Genomic DNA, 22,440 nt, shown 5'->3' with positions numbered 1-22,440 from the left:
GGCCTGCGGACTCAAGAGTCCCAGGTTCGATTCCGGTCAAGGGCATGTACCTTGGTTGCAGGCACATCCTCAGTAGGGAGTGTGCAAGAGGCAGCTGAATCAATGTTTCTCTCTCATCGATGTTTCTAACTCTCTATCCCTCTCCCTTCCTCTCTGTAAAAAAAATCAATAAAATATTTTTTAAAAAAACAACAACAGCCGAAGCCGGTTTGGCTCAGTGATAGAGCGTTGGTCTGCAGACTGAAAGGTCCTAAGTTCGATTCCAGTCAAGGGCATGTACATTGGTTGCGGGCACATCCCCAGTAGGGGGTGTGCAAGAGGCAACTGGTCGATGTTTCTCTCTCATTGATGTTTCTAACTCTCTATCTCTCTCCTTTCCTTTCTGTAAAAAAAAATCAATAAAATAAAAATTTTTTAAATTTTTAAAAATTAAAAAATAAAAAAAACCACAAAAACAAAACAAAACTAGGGGCTTGGCAAAAAAAAAAAGAAAAAAACCACACACACACACACACACACACACGCCACCTGTAATGTGAGGAAGGCTTCAGAGAGGCTCAAGGACTGAAGTAGACGGGTAAGCACAGCCATTTGTACAGCCAGGAAAATGGCTCTTCGGCATCATGGCTCAGTGGTGATGGAGGGAGTGTGTGCAGACTCTGTTAGGGCTGTCACCACGCTTCTTTCCCCTCCTGCCTGCTCCTGGTCGCATTGGAGGAAGTTAGGCAGCACGATTGCCCTTGACAAAGACAGAGGTGGCCGGGAAAGATGCAGGATATGTTCGCTTCCCAGCCTGCCATGCGCTTGGTGTTTATCTTCACCACCACACACACACACACACACACACACACACACACACACACACACCCCGCCCAGGAAAATTACCCCTTTATGTCACGGGGAGTTTCAAATAGAATTCCGTACCCATTAGCGCAATAACAGCTGCCGGAGCATCTTCAAAGCAATGTAGCTATTTGCGTTGTTCTCAGCAAATCATTTGCCAAGTGCAGGAGTCAGCTGAATCTAAGGTTCCCTTCACTTCCTGCCTGGTGAAGCCCTGAGCCTGTTTATGGGGCAACGTGAGAGAGGAGAGAAGAAAGAGAGGCAGTGAGCTGGGCAGTGCAGGGCCGGAGGGGGGTGGGGGGGTGGGGTAATTCCTTACACAGTGATTTTCAAATGCGGGAAATTAAATCACTTTCTCACGGAGATATATGTGTGTGTGTGTTAAAAGTTTTTTACTTTTATTGATTTCAAAGAGGAAGGAAAAGAGAGAAAGATAGAAACATCAATGATGAGAAAGGATCATTGATCAGTTGTTTACTGTACGCCCCCTACTGGGATGGAGCCCGCAACCCAGGCATGTGCCCTGATTGGGAATCGAACTCCTGATTCATAGGTTTGCACTCAACCACGGAGCCACTCCAGTCAGGCAGGAATATATATATATATATATATATATATATATATAATTTTTTTTTACTACATTAAATACCATTAGACCCAATGAAATAAACATATCCAGTTCCATTTTATTTTGTTTTGTTTTTAACATACTAAGGAAGAGGGTTAAAAAAAACACAACTCTCTCTAAAATTCTTTTTTTTTTTCTCATACAGTCCAGAAAACTCTGAGTCTAGAGTCATAGGAAGCACTCTGCTAAGTAGACTTGTTATAAACACCAAGATCAGAAAGGAATAAAGCTTGGAGGACTCATTGCTAACCTTAGGAGACTGCTGATGTGGATTACATATTTGTTTATGCTCAGAAACTCTCCAGTAATTATTTAATTGGCTTAGGTACTGGCACTGTATCTAATTTTTAAATTGAATTTATTGGGATGACACTGGTTAATGAAGTTATACAGGTCTCAGGTGTACAGTTCTATAACACATCAGCTGTCTAATGTGTGTTCACCACCCCAGATGGTACCGTATCTGGTTTTAAGGTTCTTGTCGCTCCGAGACCAACCACATGAACTGTCACTATAGGATGCGCTTCCAGGGAGCGCAGTCCACCCCCGGACCCTGGCTAACATGTCCCAGATAGTCTGACAGACGCCACCAGTTTTCAGCTCTGAATGCTCATGTACTGAAAGGAAGGCTTCGTGTCTAAGCCACGGAATCTTCAAATTTACTCTTTTTCTTTTGAAATGTCTTTCCTGTTTAAAAATACACTGTGGTTATGGTGGTATTTTTGTTGTTGTTGTTAAATATATTTTATTGATTTTTCACAGAGAGGGAGAGAGGGGGGGATAGAGAGTTAGAAACATCAATGGAAGAGAAACATCGATTAACTGCCTCCTTCACACCCCCAACTGGGGATGTGCCTGCAACCAAAGGTACATGCCCTTGACGGGGAATCGAACCTGGGACCCTTCAGTCCACAGACCGATGCTCTATCCACTGAGCCAAACCGGTTTCGGCTATGGTGTATTTTAAATCTCTCTATTTTCTGCAGCGGTGCTTTACACGGCAAACCCTGTATTTTGTAAAGCAGACGTTTCACGGGGAGATTCTTCCATGGCACTGCCTTAGACCGCGGGTACTTCCCCTAAGGCTCGGCAGTCGGAGACCGGCCTCTGCAGGCAAACCGAAGAGGGAGGCTGCCATGGAGACTTCTGGTTCCCTGGGGGCTGCCCTCAGTCACAAGCAGTTGTGAAGTTTGTGGACTCTGTGGCCCTGCGCCCTGAGAGAGACGGGCTGACCTCGATTCAGCATCGCTGAGGGCCGTGCCCCATCGGCATCAGGTGGTTCAGACCTCATGCAGGTCACAGCGCACCTCTGACCAGCCAGTCAGCACCTCTGCCTGCCCTGTGTGCGGCCCACATGCCGCCACTCTGACACATATCTACGGCAGCATCCAGCCGCTTCTCTGAGTCTTCACGGCTTCTACATGTCAGAGGCGCAGTGCTGGGGCTCTTCTCCACTGCTCTGTCTTCCTCCACATGATGGAGTTTCCAACTTCTGGGTCTCTTCCATTACCCTGTAGCCAGAGGGAGAGATAGATTGACAGTTGCCTCTAATCAGATGTATGCTCTCATCTCTAAACTATATCTTTTCTTATATGCACACTAGAGGCCCGGTGCACAACATTCATGCACCAGGAGGTTTGGGGGGTCACCTCGACCTGGCCTGAGCCCTCTCACAGTCCGGGAGCCCTCAGGGGATGTCTGACTGCCAGCTTAAGCAGTTGGACATCCTTAATGCTGTTGCGGAGGCGGGAGAGGCTCTGTCACTGTCACTGCACTCGCCAGCTGGCTTCTGACTGAGCAGCACTCCCCCTGTGCGAGCGCACTGACCACCAGAGGGCAGCTCCTGCATTGAACGTCTGCCCCCTGGTGGTCAGTGCATGTCATAGCGAGCTGCCATTCTGTTTGGTCAATTTGCATATTACCCTTTTATTATATAGGACTAGAGGCCTGGTGCATGAAATTCCTGCATGGGGGGAAGGTCCCCTCAGCCCAGCCTGCATCCTCTCTAATCTTGGGTCAGGCCTACACTGGCATTCGGACATCTCTCTCACAATCTTGGACCTCTGGCTCCTAATTGCTCACCTGCCTGCCTGCCTGGTCACCCCCAACTGGGGCCCCCCCACCCCCCACTGGCCTGGTAGCCCCACGAATCCTGCTTGTTCAGTCATTTTGTCATCCCTCACTAACCTCCCCCACCCCCGCTGGCCTGGTTGTAGGCAGCCATCTTGTGAGAGCGTGAAGGTCAATTTGCATATTACTTCTTTATTATATAGGATTATTCCAGTTGTCAGGTAACTTGCCTGAATTTAGTCACCCACAATCAGTTGCTAGGGCTGAGCTTTACTCCATTATTGAGCTAAAATTCAGTATACTTATATTTAATAATGCACTTTTGGAATTGAGCAGACATTAAGAGTTTTTAGAGGTCTTTTCATTCAACTCCTTATTTCAAAATAGAGGAAACAGGCATTTTTTTTTTTTTTTTACTTTTATACTGTGTAGTTGGATGTCTATATTTAAATGCTGTATCTCTGATGCTCTATGTCTGAAAACCTTTGTTTTACCCATAAAAACATGTTTTAGCCGAAACCGGTTTGGCTCAGTGGTAGAGCGTCGGTCTGCGGACTGGAGGGTCCCAGGTTCGATTCCGGTCAAGGGCATGTACCTGGGCTGCGGGCACATCCCAGTAGGGGATGTGCAAGAGGCAGCTGGTCGATGTTTCTCTCTCATCGACTTTTCTGGCTCTCTATATCTCTCCCTTCCTCTCTTAAAAAACCAATAAAATATATTTAAAAAAAAAAAAAAAAAAAAAAAAACATGTTTTAGTAACTCCTTTAAAATCTAGAACATTCCTGGAAAAAATAGATTGATAAAAAATTTTCCATTTTTCAATGCATGTTTAAATTTTTTTGGAACAAATAAAAATGTTTATCTAAGCCTGTGACAAAATTGTAGTAGTATGTTTGCCTATATTTCTTTCATTGTTTGCCGTATTGCCTTGACAACCCTATCTGAAATGTCAGGCTCTTAAAAAGGAAATAAAACTTGCAGTTTGGGGTCAAGTTTCCCTCTGCCCTGCCCTGCGACGTGTGGAAAAGGAAACCGAATGGCATTTCATCAGAAACTGGTCCGGCTTAACTTTCTGCATTTCTGTGTTTCCCCAGATATGATCTTTCTTCAGGGAACAGAGGTCATCTTTAAAGTGGCTTTAAGTCTGTTGGGGAGCCACAAGCCCTTGATCCTGCAGCATGAGAACCTTGAGACCATAGTTGACTTCATAAAAAACACACTACCCAATCTGGGCCTGGTGCAAATGGAGAAGACCATCAATCAGGTACGATTCAGTCCTAACCTTCCCGAAGGCTCAAGCAATCCTGGTTATGTAGAAGCTTTATTATTATTATTATTATTATTATTATTATTATTATTATTGAGCAGGGCCTATTTCCTACCCCTTGGTACTCTGGGCAGCATATTGTGTGATGCCTGGTGCGAGGGAGTCACATCGCAAATACGTGTCCGGTGACTAAACGTGTGAGTGTATGTGTGCTGTGAGTCCAGTGCTGACATGCCATGTGGCAACACCATGGCGATGGGTAGGTGTGGTGAACAGCACAAATTATCAGTAGTTTCTCATAATTAAGAGACTTAATTTGTCTCTTAATTTGTTCTAATATTCGTACATCTGTTCAATGTAGGCTTTTTTCATTTCTCTGCTGAAAATATTATTTTACAGAAAGAACTTTCCATAGCTAAGTTGTGATAGAGTGTATACATTTTACATAAGTTTATTCCACAGTGTGTGTGTGTGTGTGTGTGTGTGTGTGTATACTCGTGCACTTTAATAGAGTCCTCCTCCACATCTGTGGTCACAGCACCTCTGGCTGCTGGGTGCAGTGGAACCGTTGCTGTCTAGAATGTTAAGGGTGAGGGGTGGCTGAAGCCAGGAATTACACCTGGAGCAGTTATTCCATGGCCTGGATTGGGGGCGGGTGTAGATTTGGACTCTGCTTTAAAAAGGACCTTCCAATGGTGACTGCAGACGAGGAGGGGCTGAGCTGCGCAGCAGAGGGCGGGTCGCCGTGGGAGGTGCCTGAGGCCGGCTGGCGGGGAAGCTCTGAGCTGAGGTCTGTGTGGAGCACTGCCATCAGCCTCCGGTCTCTCTAAGCCTAGAACTTACCTCACCTGCTCCAAATACAACGTACACATAGAGCAGTTCCTTGAAAACAAGAAGTGAAATAAAGCTTTGGAAAGAGTCCTTATTCTGAGGACTGCTTTTGGTCCAAGAGGAGCAGCACTTCCGGTCTGGTGCCCCCAGACCAGAGTTGTGACGTCCGTGGCTGCCCGTGCTCAGGTGCCTGGCACAGAAGGCCTGGAGGGGGAGGGGGAGAGGGAGGGTGCCATGCGGGCGTCACTGCAGCTCTGCAGCTCACAGGCCTGTGCGAGGGAGCAGCTCTCCCCTCTGCACCGGGCCTGCGGTTCCTGGACAGGCTCCGCCTCTCACTCTGGCTCGCTTTTACCAGCTTCCCTGTGGATCTATAAATACACATGATTTCATTTAATCGTGACTGCACTCCTGAGAGGAGAGGCGACTTTAACCCCTGAGGAGCCTGGGGCTCAAAGTGGGTAATGGACCGGCCCTCAGTCACCCTGCTGCAGAGTGGACAGGGCGGGTCTCACGCTCGGATCCTCTGGCCTCACAGGCTCTGGCAGGGCCTCTGGGTGTCATTTCACTACAGAGTTTCTCTGCGTTTTACCTGTATATTAATACCAAACCCTCATTTCACTACAGTTTCTCTGTATTTCACCTGTATATTAATACCAAATTCTCATTTCACTACAGTTTCTCTGTATTTCACCTGTATATTAATACCAAACCCTCATTTCACTAGTTTCTCTGCATTTTACCTGTATATTAATACCAAATTCTCATTTCACTACAGTTTCTCTGTATTTCACCTGTATATTAATACCAAACCCTCATTTCACTACAGTTTCTCTGCATTTTACCTGTATATTAATACCAAACCCTCATTTCACTACAGTTTCTCTGCATTTTACCTGTATATTAATACCAAATTCTCATTTCACTACAGAGTTTCTCTGTATTTCACCTGTATATTAATACCAAATCTTCCACCCTTTGGACACTGTAATTCCTGGCATTTATGTGCATTTATTCCTTCTCAGAACTGTTGTTGCATGTATTTTCATTCCCCTTATACTTTATGCTGCCTGGGAAATGCAGAGAGCCTCAGTCACCTAACCCAAGGTCTGGCCCAGTGAGTGCCTTGACCTTGCTCCTGACTCTGAGGCCAGCAGCCTCGACTGACATGGTTTACCTCCTGGATATTGAGCTCCAGGAAAAATCCCTTTTCCTCCCCTTTTTCTATAAAAGCACCTGTTGCGATGACTGTATTGGGTGCCCCTTAAGGGTTCGGAGGATGGATGTGGGCACAACACGTGGAGAGGACAGTTTTGAGTGTGTGGCTGGTTGTCCTCTGGCAGCCGTTGTGAACTTGGCATCCGTTAGGCCACTGGCTCCTTGACAGCTTCGGAATGTGGACGATAATCCCTGTTTTAGAGCTGGGGAGACAGATGTGGAGACAGGAGCACGCCCTCACCCCGTGTAACGTGGCAGAGCCGGAAATGTAACGTGTCCCTCTGACACCAAAGCCCAACCGGTGCAGAAAATAAGCACGTAACCCAGTAATTACAAGTGTGGTGCGAGCTACTGCGGTGCTTGTGCAAGGCTCATGGGAGCCGGTCTGGCGGAGGGTGTGAGTGCTCACAGTTGGGAATTGAAGGCACACAGTTCAGCTGGGCCTCAAAGAATTGGCCAAAGCCGTGGCCGGATAGCTCAGCTGGTCAGAGCCTCATCCTGCTTCACCAATGTTGTGGGTGCTCTCCCCAGCCAGCGCACATGGAAGCATCAACCAAGGCATGCATAAATGTGTGCAACAACAGATCTCTCTCCCCCAACCCCTCTCAAATCAATAAATAAGTTTAAAAAAAAAAAAAAGAAGAAGAAGAAGAATGAGCCAATCAAGTGAGCACATGTCCTTTGTAGAGAGCCAGATAGTGAGGTTGTGGGCTTTGTTGGCCATAAGGCTTGCTGCAGCCACTCAGCTCTGCCTTTGCAGCGCGCAAACAGCCACGGAGGTGTGTGTAGAAATGAGGAAACCATGCTGCGGTGAAACTTTTACAGAGACACGCAGTGGGACAGATTCAGTCTGGAGGCTGTCGTTTGCTGACCCCTGGTCACAGCATGTGCAAAGGCATGGGAGTGAGGGAATAGAGATTCCAGATGCCTGGCAGTTCAGTGTGTGTGTGTGTGTGTGTGTGTGTGTGTGAGTGTGGGTGTTTGAGTGTGAGATGATTAGGGTCTGAGGAGTCCTGGCCTCCAGAGGGGGCTCTCGTCTCGAGTCCAACTCAGAAGTGGGGCCCCAGGTGCAGTGTGCTTCCTCTGCAGGCTCACAGAGCCCCAGGTTTGACCTTGGAGGCATGGGGGGGGGGGGGTGGTAAGTGCATTAATTGCACACGGTTGTCCTGTAGGCATGGGCAGGTCTGGCCGCTCTGATAGCCATGGCTCCGTTTCACTAAATGCCCTCTCTATGGGTGGTCTTGGCTCCAGAGGCTGGGACGCAGCCTGCATACAGGATGAGAGAGAGAGTAGTGAGGACGGGGCTCAGGGACACTGGGAGCAGCCACAGAGGGGCAGGCCCAGAGCTGAGAGCCCCGGGCAGGAGGACAGAGCCTCGGCAGGCTCTGTGGCGTCCTTGGTGTAACTTAAAAATCCCGACCCAAGAAGAGGGGGGACCCTGGGGATAAACAGAAACTAAGAGGAGGTCCAGTTTGCATTTCTGTCACAGTGAGTGCCTCAACGGGCCTCTGCAACCTGAGGTCAGGGTTAGGAAGGAAAACAGAGGGGAGTGGGTTGGGGTGGGGTTGGGGAGACAAAGAGCCTATTTTTAGCATCCTTGGGGCTCCATTTAAAGCATGGCCCAGCCTGTCAGTGTATCAGGTAGGAGCTGTCAGTGTATCAGGCGAGAAATGCAGAATCTGGGGCCTCACCAGAGACCCGCTGAGTCCAAATCTGCATTTCAGTGAGGCCCCAGGGGACTCACTCCCTGGGAACCAATGAAAAAGCTCTGCTCCTGGCAGCTTCCCTGCAAACAGCTGGCAGTTCTCTGTGCGAGCTGAGCATGTGGGGCCGGAACCAGAATCTTAACAAGGCTCCTTTGTTCAGAAGGGCTCCTCGGAGCCCGTGGCCAGGCCCCCTTCTCTGCCTCTGGGAGGAGCCCTCTGCCCAGGCAGTGTGCACTGTGGGGAGTGAGTACTTTTTTAAAAGGCCCTTCAGTGCCAGACCTAGAGGGTGTGGTGGGGTGGGAGGGATACTTTATTTTACCGCTGGCATTGTGTAGGACTGTGTGCATGTGGCAGTAATAAAAAGCAGACCAACTATTAGTGGGGCGTATTACTGTTTTTAAATGCACTACAGACCCTGCCACCCCCTTACCGCCACTACCTGGGCCGGCGGCTCCTCTCTCCACCTTGGGTGTGCCACCGAGACCGACAGAGGCAGGGCAGGTGTGGGTGGGGACGTGGAAAGTACAGGGCTAGCTGTGCAGACACCAGGTTCACAGCTTCATGCCGTGTCCATAGGCGGCAGAGAGGAACTCCGTCTCCATGAGCCCATGAGCCAGGAACTTAGACAGTTCTCCAAGGAGGAGGCCCGTGTAATAAACAGCATCTGGGAAAATATTTAGCTCCGTGCATGATTCAAATGTAAATCACACAGAGTGCTCTACTGACTGGATTAACCAAACGGAATGTTTCATGCCAGCTCCCAGTGCCAAGGGTGTGTGCACTGAGTCTGGCACATCCGTGTGTGGCTAATGGTGTTGTATGTTGATGGTTCCCGTTTGGGAAGCAGGCAATATGTCTCACGAACCAGTAAATGTTCTTCCCGTTTGACTTAGTAATCCCGTTTCCTGGAATGTATCCTTAGAAAATGGTCCGAAATATGGGGAAAGCCATGTGGACAAGGATGCGTAGGGTTGTCATTTAGAGCAACAGAAACTCAGGAAACCGGGCAGCCCACACTGGATGCATGGATTGGCATGGTGGTGATATGTCGAAGTGGTAGAATACAAAGCCATTTATAAAAATGATGGCCATGAAGAATATATAGCTACTTGAACACGCCTTGTCTGAGGAAACCAGGTCTCTTTTTACCACCAGCCACATGCTGCCATGGTTTGGGATAAATTCTGGGGCATCATTGCAGAATCTGAGGGCCTCAGTGTTTGTGGTTCCTGTGCCTTAAGCAGAGACGATTATGACCCCATTATGACCCGGGCGGGTTCCTAGGTATTAACGGAAGCCTGAGAGTTTATAGCTTCGGGCACAGTTGAGAGCCATTAACCTCAGCTGGTCATCAATCTGTACAAAAGGCGAGACGTTTTGTTCCCAAATTTTCCAGGATAGGAACTCCTTTAAAAATAAACCTCGGTGGAAGAAGAAAAGTAGCTGTGTGTGTGTGTGGCATTTGCACTGTACCCCATTTATAGTCACACCTCGATGCCACGCAGTCTCGGTTTGACTGTTGGCGGTTTTCACTGAGCTGTTCCGAAGGTCCACGCTGTGGCATCCTCGGTCGTTTTGCTGAAGCACGAGCTTGAATGTGCGGGTTTCACAACAAATGTGTGGAAGCAGGTCCCTCAGCTGAGTGAGCACTGCCGCTCGGCTTGCAGGCAGGTGCCCGGAAGGTCCATAGGTTGTCTCCTGTAACTCCCCCAGTGATGCTGGAGGCCACGAGCTGGTCCTGGGAGAGGTCAAGAGACCTGCTCAAGGTCATTCAGGGAGTCGCCGGTGGAGCCGGGACCTGAGACTGACTCAAAGCCTCTGAGTCAGTTTCCTTGACTGAAAATAGAGATGATAATCTCCGCTGACCTCTCGCTGACCTCTCAGTCACTCCGAGGGACTGACTGAGACTCGGGTCAACACAGTCAACAGCGCACACACATGCCACCAGCACGGGGTGAGACTTTCAGCACAGAGAGACTTGGTGCCTAACCAGTATCCGTTGAATTAAACTGAAAACCAGGAAGCTGAGAAATGAGCCTTAAGGGAGACGAAATGAGATTGTGGTGAACGCTGAGCTAGTAAACATGGTTCTTTAAAATTGATTTCAGGGCCGAGGCCGGTTTGGCTCAGTGGTAGAGCGTCGGTCTGCGGACTGAAAGGTCCCAGGTTCGATTCTGGTCAGGGACATGTACGTTGGTTGCAGGCACATCCCCAGTAGGGGGTGTGCAAGAGGCAGCTGGTCGATGTTTCTCTCTCATCGACGTTTCTAGCTCTCTCTCTCCCTTCTTTGTAAAAAAATCAATAAAAAATATATTAAAAAAAATTGATATCAGGGAAGATAGGACTCCCCCCTGTGAGTGCTGACAGAGGGCCATCAGGGGAAAGGAGCTCTCCATTGGCTCTAACTCTGTCGGCCTTTCTTTTTCAGGAAATGTGCTGAAAAGTCCCTTTCTGTTCTTATAAAGCCGAATCCCATTCTCTAACCATGTGTTCTGATCACGTGGCTTTTTAAGTGATGACTGAATTCTCAGATTTCCCTGGGGTCCTTGTTGGGTGCCGAGGCTCAGCCCCATGGTGTTTTCAACACCAGGAAAGAGAGGAGGTGCCCGGGGCTGCAGCCTCTGCCCTCTGACCCCCTTTCAGTCCCGCCCCCGTCCCCTTCAAGCTCAGTCCCCGAGAGAAAGTACAGACAGACCACTCACTCACTCGTGCACTGGGTTGTTTTTCACACGGGTGGTTTTTTCATCACTGTTACTATTATGGGACGGAAGGCAGCGCAGGCATTGTTTCGTATTCACTCATCTCTGTGGGTGACATTTGGGTTTTGGCTCATTTCTGCATGTCTTGTGTGCAGAGAATGGTTTTCAGTAAACAGCTCCATTACTTAGCTGTTCTTGTAACCCTAAAAACCCAGCTGAACTGTAATTAAACTTTGACTCGGTGACTGGGCAGATAGGGCTGCGATGCTTTTGTTTTGTTTCCTCCCTTTGACCCAGAGTTGATGCATCTAACTTAACGGGGTTTTCAGAGAAGACGAACATAAGTCCTGGAATCAGAGCTCAAAATAAATGCTGCGTGCCTCTGTAAAAACAAGGTGTCGACTTTTGGAAAATGAGTATCAGAGACCATCCTTACTGTTATCTTAGGCTTAGTTCCAAACGCTGCTTCTGTCCTTCCCTCCCAAGTGAAATGATTCCTTCTCAGGGCACAGAGTTTCCTTTAATTATCACCAATATACCAGGCACAGAGTCGGTGTTTAGTGGGTCTTGCTGACGTGGTGTGTGTGTGTGTGTGTGTGTGTGTACTTGTGTGCTTTTTCTCACCTTCGATGCCTGATCACTTCCCTGCATTTAACAGGTGTTTGAGATGGACATTTCTAAACAGTTACAAGCATATGAAGTGGAGTACCACGTGCTTCAAGAAGAACTTATTGATTCCTCTCCTCTCAGCGACAACCAAAGAATGGACAAATTGGAGAAAACCAACAGCAGCTTGCGCAAACAGAACCTTGACCTCCTGGAGCAGCTGCAGGTAGAGCACGTTCGGGAAGCAGCTTCCTGCACCCCGGTAGCTCATTAACCCAGCAGGTGGGGCTTTCCCACGGCCTCGGGGGCCCCTCCGCCCAAGTCCGCTTAGAGTTGGATCAGAGGTATCCCGGGGGTCCTGGGCCTTTCTCGTAGACAGCAGCCAGGCGATCCTGTGCTGAGGTCAGACAGCTTTCTGTGCGGCTGTCTCTGCCGTTAGCAGGAAACAGGCCCAGAGATGAACTTGCGATCCAGACTCCATGGAGCTCTTAGCTGAATGCCAGCAGCTGTGCTTTGAATAATGACAAGAGAAGCAAAGGCTCGAGCTACTATGAGCAAAATCAGCCAGGTCCACAGAGGGATGTTAAAGGAGGCAGGCGACACCGACATCTGCCTTGCAAAATCAGCCAGGCGTGGCCCGTATGGCTCAGTGGTTGAGCATCGGCCCCTGCACCAAAAGGTCACTGGTTCGATTCCCAGTCAGGGCACATACCTAGGTTGGTTGCGGGCTCGATCCCCAGTAGGGGGCGCCCATCAATGTTTCTTTCTCCTTGATATTTCTATCTCTCCCTTCTCCCTTCCGCTCACTCTACAAAGCAATAAAAACATATTTTAAAAAATAAAATTAAAAAAGTAAATCAGGGCATAGGATCATGATACATGTGTCCTTGGTGCAAATACCAAGCCTTGATTAATGAAGGACACAATTGTCCACTCTGGAAGCTTCCATTTTAATATGGATGCGTGTGGATGAGGACACTGTAGAAAGGCAAACACTGATTGTGTGCACAGAGGGTGACAGGAAGCAAGGGCAGAGGGCAGCCCAGAGACCTGGTCTCCCCATGTCCCCACCCCCGCTTTCACCGGGACAGACCGCTGACCGGCTCTGTCCTGACTCCCTGGTTTGTGTGACAAGGACTGGAAGAATACCTAGGGCTTAGCACACAGCTCCTTTTCCAAGCAGATGGAATAAAGGAGCCACACAGTGTAGTTTTTTAACATCAGAAATGGGTGGTAATGCTATCAGAGTAAAGGAATTGTTTATGCAGTGTTTACAAAAAAAAATTTTTTTTTTGAATTTTCGCAGGAAAAAAAAAATACATTCTCCTCCTCACCCCAAAAAAGTATGCATTTATGCGCTCCTGGGCTGACCTGGGAATTAGCTTTCCTTCCCAGCCTGTTTACGTCCATAGGATGTTGCCCCTCTGCAGACACAGGCTTGGCAGTGATATGAGGGAGGCAGACTTTGGAGAGCCTAGTAAATCAGCCAGGTCTGAAGTGCATATCCCTCCGCAGGGATCTGTCCCCACAGACCTGAGGAGATATTTCGAGGAACAAAGAAAAATGCTTTCTCCACCCAGTCCCGCCTGCCCGGCACATTCGGAAACATAGCTGCTTTTCTCCCCTGTGATTGAGATGTCCTAACTTTGTGGTCGGCACACTGCAGCTCTTGAGCCACATGCAGTCCCTTGAGTGTGGCTCTTCCACAAAATACCACGGCCTGGGCGAGTTTACTTTGAAGAATTGGCATTAGAAGAAGTTAAGTTTAAAAAATTTGGCTCTCAAAACAAATGTCAATCGTTGTACTGTTGATATTTGGCTCTGCTGACTAAGGAGTTTGCCAACCACTGTCCTAACTCAAAGCATGTCTGTGCGCAATCTCTCCAGGATGTCTCGGCCGTCATTTGTGGGAAGGTTCAAGGGATACAGAGCCTTATCTGGCCGGTAGGGTCTGCAGGGTAGTGGGCATTTCAAATGCCTTCCGGACAAACGGGGGGCCCCTGAAATAGAGCAGACGAAAGCATTTCTCGCAAAGCTCAGACTCGCGTTTGCAGCGCTTGGCTTGTTAAGATAGGTAGAAGGATCCTTTTATTGATCTAACATCCGGGTAGGTTTTGTGTGGGTGTGTGATGCAGGGTGGAGAGTAAGCTTGTGTTGCTTCTGTGGTACTGTTCTTTTATGAAGAGAGGGTGTTGGGAAAAGCTGCTCCGAAATCCACATTCCTCAAGAGAGGCATCAGGTCCGGGTGGGGGGGGGGGAATGGTAACAACAGGCATGCTCCGTGCAATGTTCTTTCTCTTGACCAAGCGGCTCTGTGTTTCTGGGGGTGTCATTTAGGACCCCAGCTTATGCCAGCCCACCAGTACTGACCGAGTCCTGCTGTGGGGGTGGTGCACCAGGAGCCACCAAAATCCATAAGATACTGTTGCTGTCAAAGAGTTGGGGTACAGATTGTATTGTTGGTTTGTAGGTGCTTGTATGTCCCGTTCCCACGACCCTCGAGGGCTCACTTGGGGTTATTGTCCTTCAGCCGGACTATAAGTTCTGTGAGACTCTCACCTCCATCTTTTTTTTTTTTAAGCAGTTTTCAGAGTCCAAGGCTAGGCGTTCAATACAATGGCTAATTTTTCAACATAAATCTTTTTTCTTATTTTTTATTTTTGCCAAAATATCAGAATTGACCCATGTTCCAGCTTTGTTCTGCCTATCTAGTTATTAGACATCCCAATGCCCCACCTTTTCTCTTGGTAACATTTAATGCTGTCCAGCAGCAGGAGACCAAACTGTTACCCTGTTTGGTCCAGTAGCATCCATGAGGCGATCTCATAGACATGTCAGGTGGTGACAGATAATAGCAGACGGGCATTTTTCATCACAATCAACCGCAAGTCCTGAGCGCCAGGAGCCAGGTGCAGGGGGGCAGCCCCCTGTGCAGGATGAGACCTGCTTTCTCAGGGGAGACCTGCGGTCTCACTGGGGAGACATGACGCTCGTGCGGCAGTAAGCGGCCCTGCAGAAAGCTCCCTGCTGAGCTGTAGGGGCCCCTGGTGTGCCGTGGGGCTTCTGAACAACAGGCCAGGGGGAGGAGATGGGGAGGTTGGCCAGCCTGCCTGCTGGTTGAACTCCTGGTCCAGGGGACAATTTGCATTTTAGCTTTTTATTATATAGGATATACACTGAGTGGCCAGATTATTATGCGTTCAGAGATCATAATAATCTGGCCACTCAGTACAGATGATGTCATCTAAATAGGCCAGGCTGTGCTGCAGTAATGAGTAAAGCTCCAAATCTCAGTGGTGAAGCACTGTCCCTAAAGCACCACCTCTTCTCCAGGAAGATGCTGTGGTCATATCTGAGCTGCCATCCCTGTAGTGTGTGGCTCGGAGCTCGGACTCCTCCTGCATTGTGAAGCCACCACCTCAATGTATAGCTCCCAAAGCAGCCACAGCAGGGGCGGAGCTCTGGTGGCCCAGACTACCAGCAAGGGAGCCTGGGAGATGTAGTCTTTCTGTGTGGCCAGAAGAACTGACAGTACCCAGTGGAGTCCTCTCTGCCAAAACGTGGCTCCACAGCTCTCCAAAGGCTGGACAGGGGAGTGCACCGTGGATCTCCCTGTGTTGTCACTGGGCAATGACAGGCTCATGTTTCCTTTCACTCTCCAGGTGGCAAATGGTAGGATCCAGAGCCTGGAAGCCACCGTCGAGAAGCTCCTGGCCAACGAAAGCAAGTTGAAGCAGGCCGCCCTGGCTTTGGAGCTGGAGCGGTCCGCGCTGCTGCGGACAGTGGAGGAGCTCCAGCGGCAGACTGCAGAGCTGAGGGCACCCCAGCCTGACCTCATGCAGCCCTAGCCCACGGGCGACTGACAGCATCTCACCAGGGCACGGCCCGAGGGGACGCGGGATGCCATCCGACACTGTCCAGGCCTTAACCCAGAGAGACAGAAGGTGCTGGAGGGAGAGCGTGAAGCGCGGAGCATGCTTCTCAGGGAGGAGACGGGCTCACCAGCACGCGGAGTCCTCTGGACTGAAACCTGCGGATCAGGGGAATGTGTGTCCCCGAGTTTTTGTTGTTGTTTAGGTTCCGGTGGGTCCTGACGACTGTAATCAGTAGATTTAGACGGTATGGACATGAATAAATGCACTTTTATGTTCTTTTTTCAGTATTACTGTGTTTGTAAGGAGCATTCTTCATACTGTGGAATTGCAAAACCCGAGGACTCGAGATGATTCCTCTGGCAAAGACGGGGTCCGTAGCTCTCCCACAGAGGGTCGGTGTGACTGCTCCCTCAGCAGCGTCGGCAGGTGGCCCTGGTCCGTGCTCGGTATGAAGGCCAAGATGACCATTAGGAAAGATCAAAAGCGATTTACTTAAATTTGACATCTTGAATTTGATCACTATTGTTGGTATTTAATGAAGTTTCTTTTTAAAAAAAAATATATTTTCATACATTTTTTTGCCTAGTCCTTAAGTATTGATCAATGTTATTGTAGATGAATGTTTTATGGGAAAATCAGCATCTTTAAGACTCTACCAGGGATTGCTCGAACGCTACCTGCAGTTGTAGAGTCCAAGGTATTTATTTCTTTGTGGTGTTTCATAATCGTTAGAAGTTGAGTTGTGTATTTATTTTTGCAGCTGTGTGTCCCTTTGAGCCTCCACTCCTTGGGAATCTGATTCTTTGCAGAGGTAGCAGGACACAGCAGCATTTTTTTTAGGGGTGCCAGAGACTTGGGGACTTTCAAAAAGGAGATCAGCCTACAATTGTAATCAAATGTATGGCAGCTGAGAGCAGTTTTCTGGAGGTAGGGTGTGTGTTTTGAACATAATTCCCAACACAGTGACTCTCTCCCTACCTCAGGACGATGAGGTCCTTGTGCCTTCAATATGCAGAAAGCTGCTCATGGCTGCCCTGGCTTCACCTCATCACTGTGTGGGGCCTCCCGTGTGCGCTCTCCGAGTCCACGTGTCCTTACCAGGGGTGCTCAGAGAGGAACTGTGTAGGCACATGTCACTTCCGTGACAGCAGAATCATTGCTGGTCTTGGTCATCCTAGCCCAGAGATTGTCAACCTTTGTAATCTCATGGCGCACACAAGCTAACTACTACTAAAGTTCTGCAGCACACCAAAAAACATATTTTTTGCTGATCTGACTATATATATATAATTTTGATTCATTCACACAGGACAGCCATTGTTATGTTGGCTGTTGTCATTTTTCTATTTGACAGTCTAAGGGAAAAGAGGTCAGTGCCCCTGACTAAAATAGTCAGGTATTACATGTTTCAAAAATTCCTGCAGCACACCGGGTAAAAATTGCTGTCCTAACCACTTCTTCTGTTCCACAGGAGTTTCTTTTGACCCTGTTGATTAAGCCTGAGGTGAAAGAAAGGATTCTCATATTTGGAGTCCTTGTCAATCTCCCCAGACCTTTCAGAGGAAGACAGGCGTGCTGCCTAAACACATGGGCGCTGTTTGGGATCTTTCCTGTTTCCGTGTCAGGACAGCAGTTCCTGCATAAACCAAGATGACGAGCCCAGTGGCCTTTATCCCAGGTTGTTCCACCAGATATTCTGGGAGTTAACATTGACAGGGCTTCTTCCCACATGTTTTACTGTTTGATGTTTAATAATGTTGAAATCTGGACATCTTCTGACCATTACTCAAAAGCATTGACTCCACATTAAATAAGAAACAAGAAAGCAATAAAATAATTTATGTGCACACTTTTATGGTGTTTGGGCTGTGTGTTTTTTTGTTTTGTTTTGTTTTGTTTTGTTTTGTTTTAAGAAACTTTGAATTTTTGCTTTTCAGCCCAGGAGTGAAAGAGGAATGCCTCATGAACACTTATGGGTCAAAGTGTGAATGTTATCCACCATCCGTGAAATCATTTGAAGTCTTACGTTTTTAGTATTGCTACCCAAACGCTTGTTAGGTTGTAACACCTCCATGCAGGGTGTGATAGAGACCGGCTCCATCGCTTGTACGTGCCAGCGAGTGCTGCCATGACATCGCTGGGCAGAAGGGACTGTGGACATAAGCCTGTGGGAGCAGGTCAGACAGAATCTTGCCTGTGACTTAGCTGGGGAAAGAGAAATGCATAGAACCAACTCATATCCCTGATTGAGGATGAGCGAAGGCAAACTTTTAAACCAAGTAAGTTTTATATTCTCCCCAAACACACTCGTGTGTGTACTTCACGGTTGTCTTTCTTTGATACCATTTGTGCCCTCTGAGACCTAGAACATGATGAGCCCTCAGGAAGCCCAGTATTAGAAAGCATGCATAAACATTTCTTCTATGTGGAATACTCATTTGGGGGGTTTACATTTGGTTTGGTTGGTGAATCAGGGGAGAAGTGTTACTCTGAGTGCTGTGGAAATCAGAATTTGTTACAGGAATTAGACCCAACACAATCATGGGAGGACATGAGAAGTGAATTGGCAGAAGGAGGTGTGCAAATTAAGGTGTGCCAACCAGCTCCTCATCTGAGGAGCAATCTGAAGTGGGCCTGGGCAGGTGGTGCTCTTGGAGCTCTGCAGAAAGCTGGTGCTGCCATGTGGTGGCCACCAGGGGGCATTTACAGCCAGATGCCTAGTGGTGAGCCTGAGGCCACCCTAGGTCAATGCTCAATGTCAACACTTGGGAAGAAGAGATGGAAGTGGACCAGAGGAGAATGAGGACAGGCACCTCCGCGTCTGTTAGTTGCCATATTTAACTATAGTGACCTTCAGAGAAAAATGGCCACTGCTTCAATTTTCCAAATCTCACACAGGTACCTCTTTGAGACAATTCCAATGTACAAACCACCTAGGGAAGGGAGCTCTGGGAAAGGGAGTTCTGACCTAACTCAGATGATGGTACAAACCACAACAGTTAATTTTGAAACCTGACTAATTTGAATGATCACATGCAAGTGTGAGTCTTTATGGAGGGCCCTCCATCTATCTATATAAAAGGCTAATATGCTAAATGTCCTTCCCTCTGTCCGGGAACACCCAGACACGTAGCAACACCCAGATTTCTCCCCTAGAGACTAGCCTTCTTGCAGTGTCTGCAGCCCAGGAACACCACTTGCTTTATAGCCAGGTGGAAACACTTTACACAGTAATCAGATGTCTGTGAAGTGTTTCCCCATGCCTCATCTCATTTGATCCTCACAGAAGTCCTGGAGTAGGTAGATAGGATATTCAGTGAATCCTATTTTCTTTTCATTAGCCAGAAAATTGAGATTTAGAAAGCTTAGAAACTTGACCGGACTGAAAATAAGAAAGAAATGGTGGACCTTAAAAATGACTTCAGGTTTTCTCACTGTGCAGAATATAATCAAACACTGCTGGAGTTAAATATTTTATCCTTTGTTCTTCCTGCGTGATCTACATTAATAATGTGCTTTCTGTTGATATTTACTGTTGTGTTACTGACAATTACCTGAAAGAGAAGTTGGGGTGCTTCACTGGGCTGGAAAAAGTTTAGCTAAATCAGAAAGCAAGTCTAATTAAGCAAGTTTATTCTATATTGATAAAAAGCTAAGTTGACTCATGCATGTGCAATACATATAAAGCTCTCACTGGTGCCAATCGTACATGTGTGTTTCCATCTGTCATTGTGAATTGTGAATTTGGTTAATACTTCTATTGTAGAGAAAGGGCAAATAGCAATGTTAAAATATTCTAATTAATTTTCTTTCAATGTGCATGAATTCATGCACCAGGCCACTAGTCTAAATATACACTAAGTGGCCAGATAATTATGAGCAACTGACTTTGGAGACAAATTAGCCATACACTGCATCCTATGGGATATGGAAGCCAAAGGCCTGTTCGAACAACTTTGCTGTCTGCAGTTACCAAGATAAAACATTTCCAATTTACATAGGAATACAATGATTTGACAGTTGAGCATTGGAAAAAAGTTATGTGGTCCAATGAATCATGTTTCCATTTGCATCATGCAGATGGCAGAGTGAGAATCTCACAGAAACAGCATGAAAGCATGCACCTCACATGCATGAATACAACCCTTCAAACTGGTGGGGGCAGTGTTATGGTTTGGAGCATGTTTTCCTGGCATGATTTGGGCCCTTTAATTCCCATGGAACAACTTCTGAATAGCACAACATACCTAAGTATCGTTGCTGAACAAGTTCATCTTATCATATTTATGGTGTATCCCAATGGAGATGGCTTCTTCCACAAGACAATGCACCATGCCATGGTGCTCGCATTGTCCAGGAGGTGGTTTCAAGAACATGAGGGAGACTTTACCTTGCTTAGGTGGCCCCATAATTACCAGATCTCCATCCAATCGAGCATTTGTGGGATGAAGTTAAAAGAGCCATCAGGCAGCTGGATCCACACCATCAAATCTCACAGAACTGGACAGTGCTATTCATCAGGCATGGTGTCAGATTCCTCGCATCACCTTCCAACATCTCGTGGAGTCAGTGCCAAGAAGAATCGCTACAATATTGAAGGCAAAAGGTGGCCCAGCAAAGTACTGATGGAGTGCTCATAATAATCTGGCCACTCAGTGTATATGACTAGAGTTCCATAGAGTTTAGATCCACAGATTAACTTTGACTTTGAGAGTCATGGATGATGCTACATTGGAGATTAATAACTTCACCAGACCACTGCTGCCATCCAGGATGCCTCCTGTCCTTCCTTTGCTCCCCTCGGTCCAGTGTTACAACAGCTCTACAAATTAAAGTCGAGTGGGAAAAAATAGTTTACAGGGCACATTGTCTTAAATTGAATCTATACTTTTAAGGGTTTAGAATAACTCAGAATAATCTTGGACTGGGAGAGCTGCGAGCAACTTCCTTCTTCCTAGACATCCACATCCCACCTCATTTGATAGGAGAAAAAGTAAATGAGGTGAAAAATGGCTCTGGGTCGCCTAATGGTTGGCTACAGGATCTGAGTAGACCCCCAGGCTCCTGCCAGCTTCATCTTTGACACCACCCAGCTTGAATTGCAGAGTTTTAAGAATCATTTCTGATGCCATCAAGATTCAAAGCAAGGAAAGGTCTGTGTCATTTTCACGGGGTGACCTATATAGTAAGGAGCCAAAGTCAAGTTTCCTCCTGAAATGTGGGATCTCCAGGGGCCTTACTTTATCATGAGTGAAACCCCGGGGTTCTCCAGCCCAGCCCTACGTGTGCGCTCAGAGGCAGAGGAATCCTCCAGCAGCAGGGTCTGAATCGATGGGTCCAATGCTTGTTCTTGACAGCCTTTTGTTTTTTGCCTTTAGACTTTTGAAAACCCTTGAATTGAAATGCTTTTTAGGGGAGAGAAAAAAAAAAAAAATCAACCCAGAATTGCCTCAGTTTATATAAAAGGGAAAGCTTCCATTATGTAAAGTTTGATTGTTTGTTTTTGCTGCAATCTTTGGAAATGATCAGAATGAGTAGGGAAATGTAAGAGTTAGGATATGGAGCAGCCACAAACAGTCATCATCTGAACCATTTGAAATTATAACAAAAGATAAAATGTTTTAGGCTTCATAGATGTCTGCCTTCATTTGGATTGTGCCCTTATAAGCACAGTGTCTGAGGTACACCACTGTGTATATTTATTTTAAAATTTTGTACATGATTGCATTTTATTACAAAATAGTTTTATTTTTTTAAAATATATTTTATTGATTTTTTTACAGAGAGGAAGGGAGAAGAAAGAGAGTTAGAAACATCAGTGAGAGAGAAACATCAATCATCTGCCTCCTGCACACCTCCTACTGGGGTTGTGCCCACAACCAAGGTACATGCCTTTGACTGGAATCGAACCTGAGACCCTTCAGTCCGCAGGCCAGTACTCTATCCACTGAGCCAAACTGATTAGGTCCAAAACAGAAGTTTTAAAATGAGGTCAAGACTTGGCCAGTGTAGCTCAGCTGGTTGGATGTGTCCTGTGCACCAAAAGGTTGCCAGTTTGAGTCCCAGGCAGGGCACACACCTGGGTTGTGGGGTCAGTCCTTGGAGCTTGTAGGAGGCAGCTGATCCATGTTTCATTCTTACATCAATGTTTCTCTCATCTCCTTTCCTCTCTCTCTAAAAATCAATAAAAATATTTTTCAAATAAATGAGGTCAAATAGCTTTAAAATGTCAGTGATAAAAACGTTGACAATCCCATGATTTTAAGAATAAACACTTTATTTTATTTTATTTTTTTTAAATATATTTTATTGATTTTGTACAGAGAGGAAGGGAGAGAGATAGAGAGTTAGAAACATTGATGAGAGAGAGTCATCGATCAGCTGCCTCTTGCACACCCCCCACTAGGGATATGCCCGCAACCAAGGTGCATGCCCTTGACTGCAATCGAACCCGGGTCCCTTCAGTCCCCAAGCCGACACTCTATCCATTGAGCCAAACCGGTTTCGGCAAGAATAAACACTTTATTTTAAATATCATTCGAAGATGCAGTAATGAACACATCAGTTTCCAAGATTAGCCTAGGTTGATGGTTGGTTTTAAGGCACTCATGTGGCTTCCAAAATCTAGTAATTCCATATGGAGGAAGAGCACTGCTGGCCACAGTAAGTCATGAAGCTCATCAATTCACTTCGATTCAAC

General features: G+C 47.1%; 1 protein-coding gene across 4 annotated transcripts in view; it reads left to right on the top strand.

The window, feature by feature from the left end:
* Positions 1–16,027, top strand: part of TBC1D1 (TBC1 domain family member 1) — a 213,343-nt gene extending 197,316 nt beyond the window's left edge. For all 4 annotated transcript variants that reach the window (XM_084900527.1, XM_084900526.1, XM_084900529.1 and 1 more), the window contains 3 exons: positions 4,636–4,805; positions 11,918–12,091; positions 15,528–16,027. In XM_084900527.1, the coding sequence (XP_084756653.1) occupies positions 4,636–4,805; positions 11,918–12,091; positions 15,528–15,713 (530 nt within the window). In that variant the 3' untranslated portion in view covers positions 15,714–16,027. The remainder of the gene's footprint in view (positions 1–4,635; positions 4,806–11,917; positions 12,092–15,527) is intronic.
* Positions 16,028–22,440: the final 6,413 nt, after the last annotated feature.

This window comes from Pipistrellus hanaki, assembly GCF_964339955.1.
Source record: "Pipistrellus hanaki genome assembly, chromosome: 1".
Classification (NCBI taxonomy): Eukaryota; Metazoa; Chordata; class Mammalia; order Chiroptera; family Vespertilionidae; genus Pipistrellus; species Pipistrellus hanaki.
This window is presented reverse-complemented; position numbering and strand designations above follow the sequence as displayed.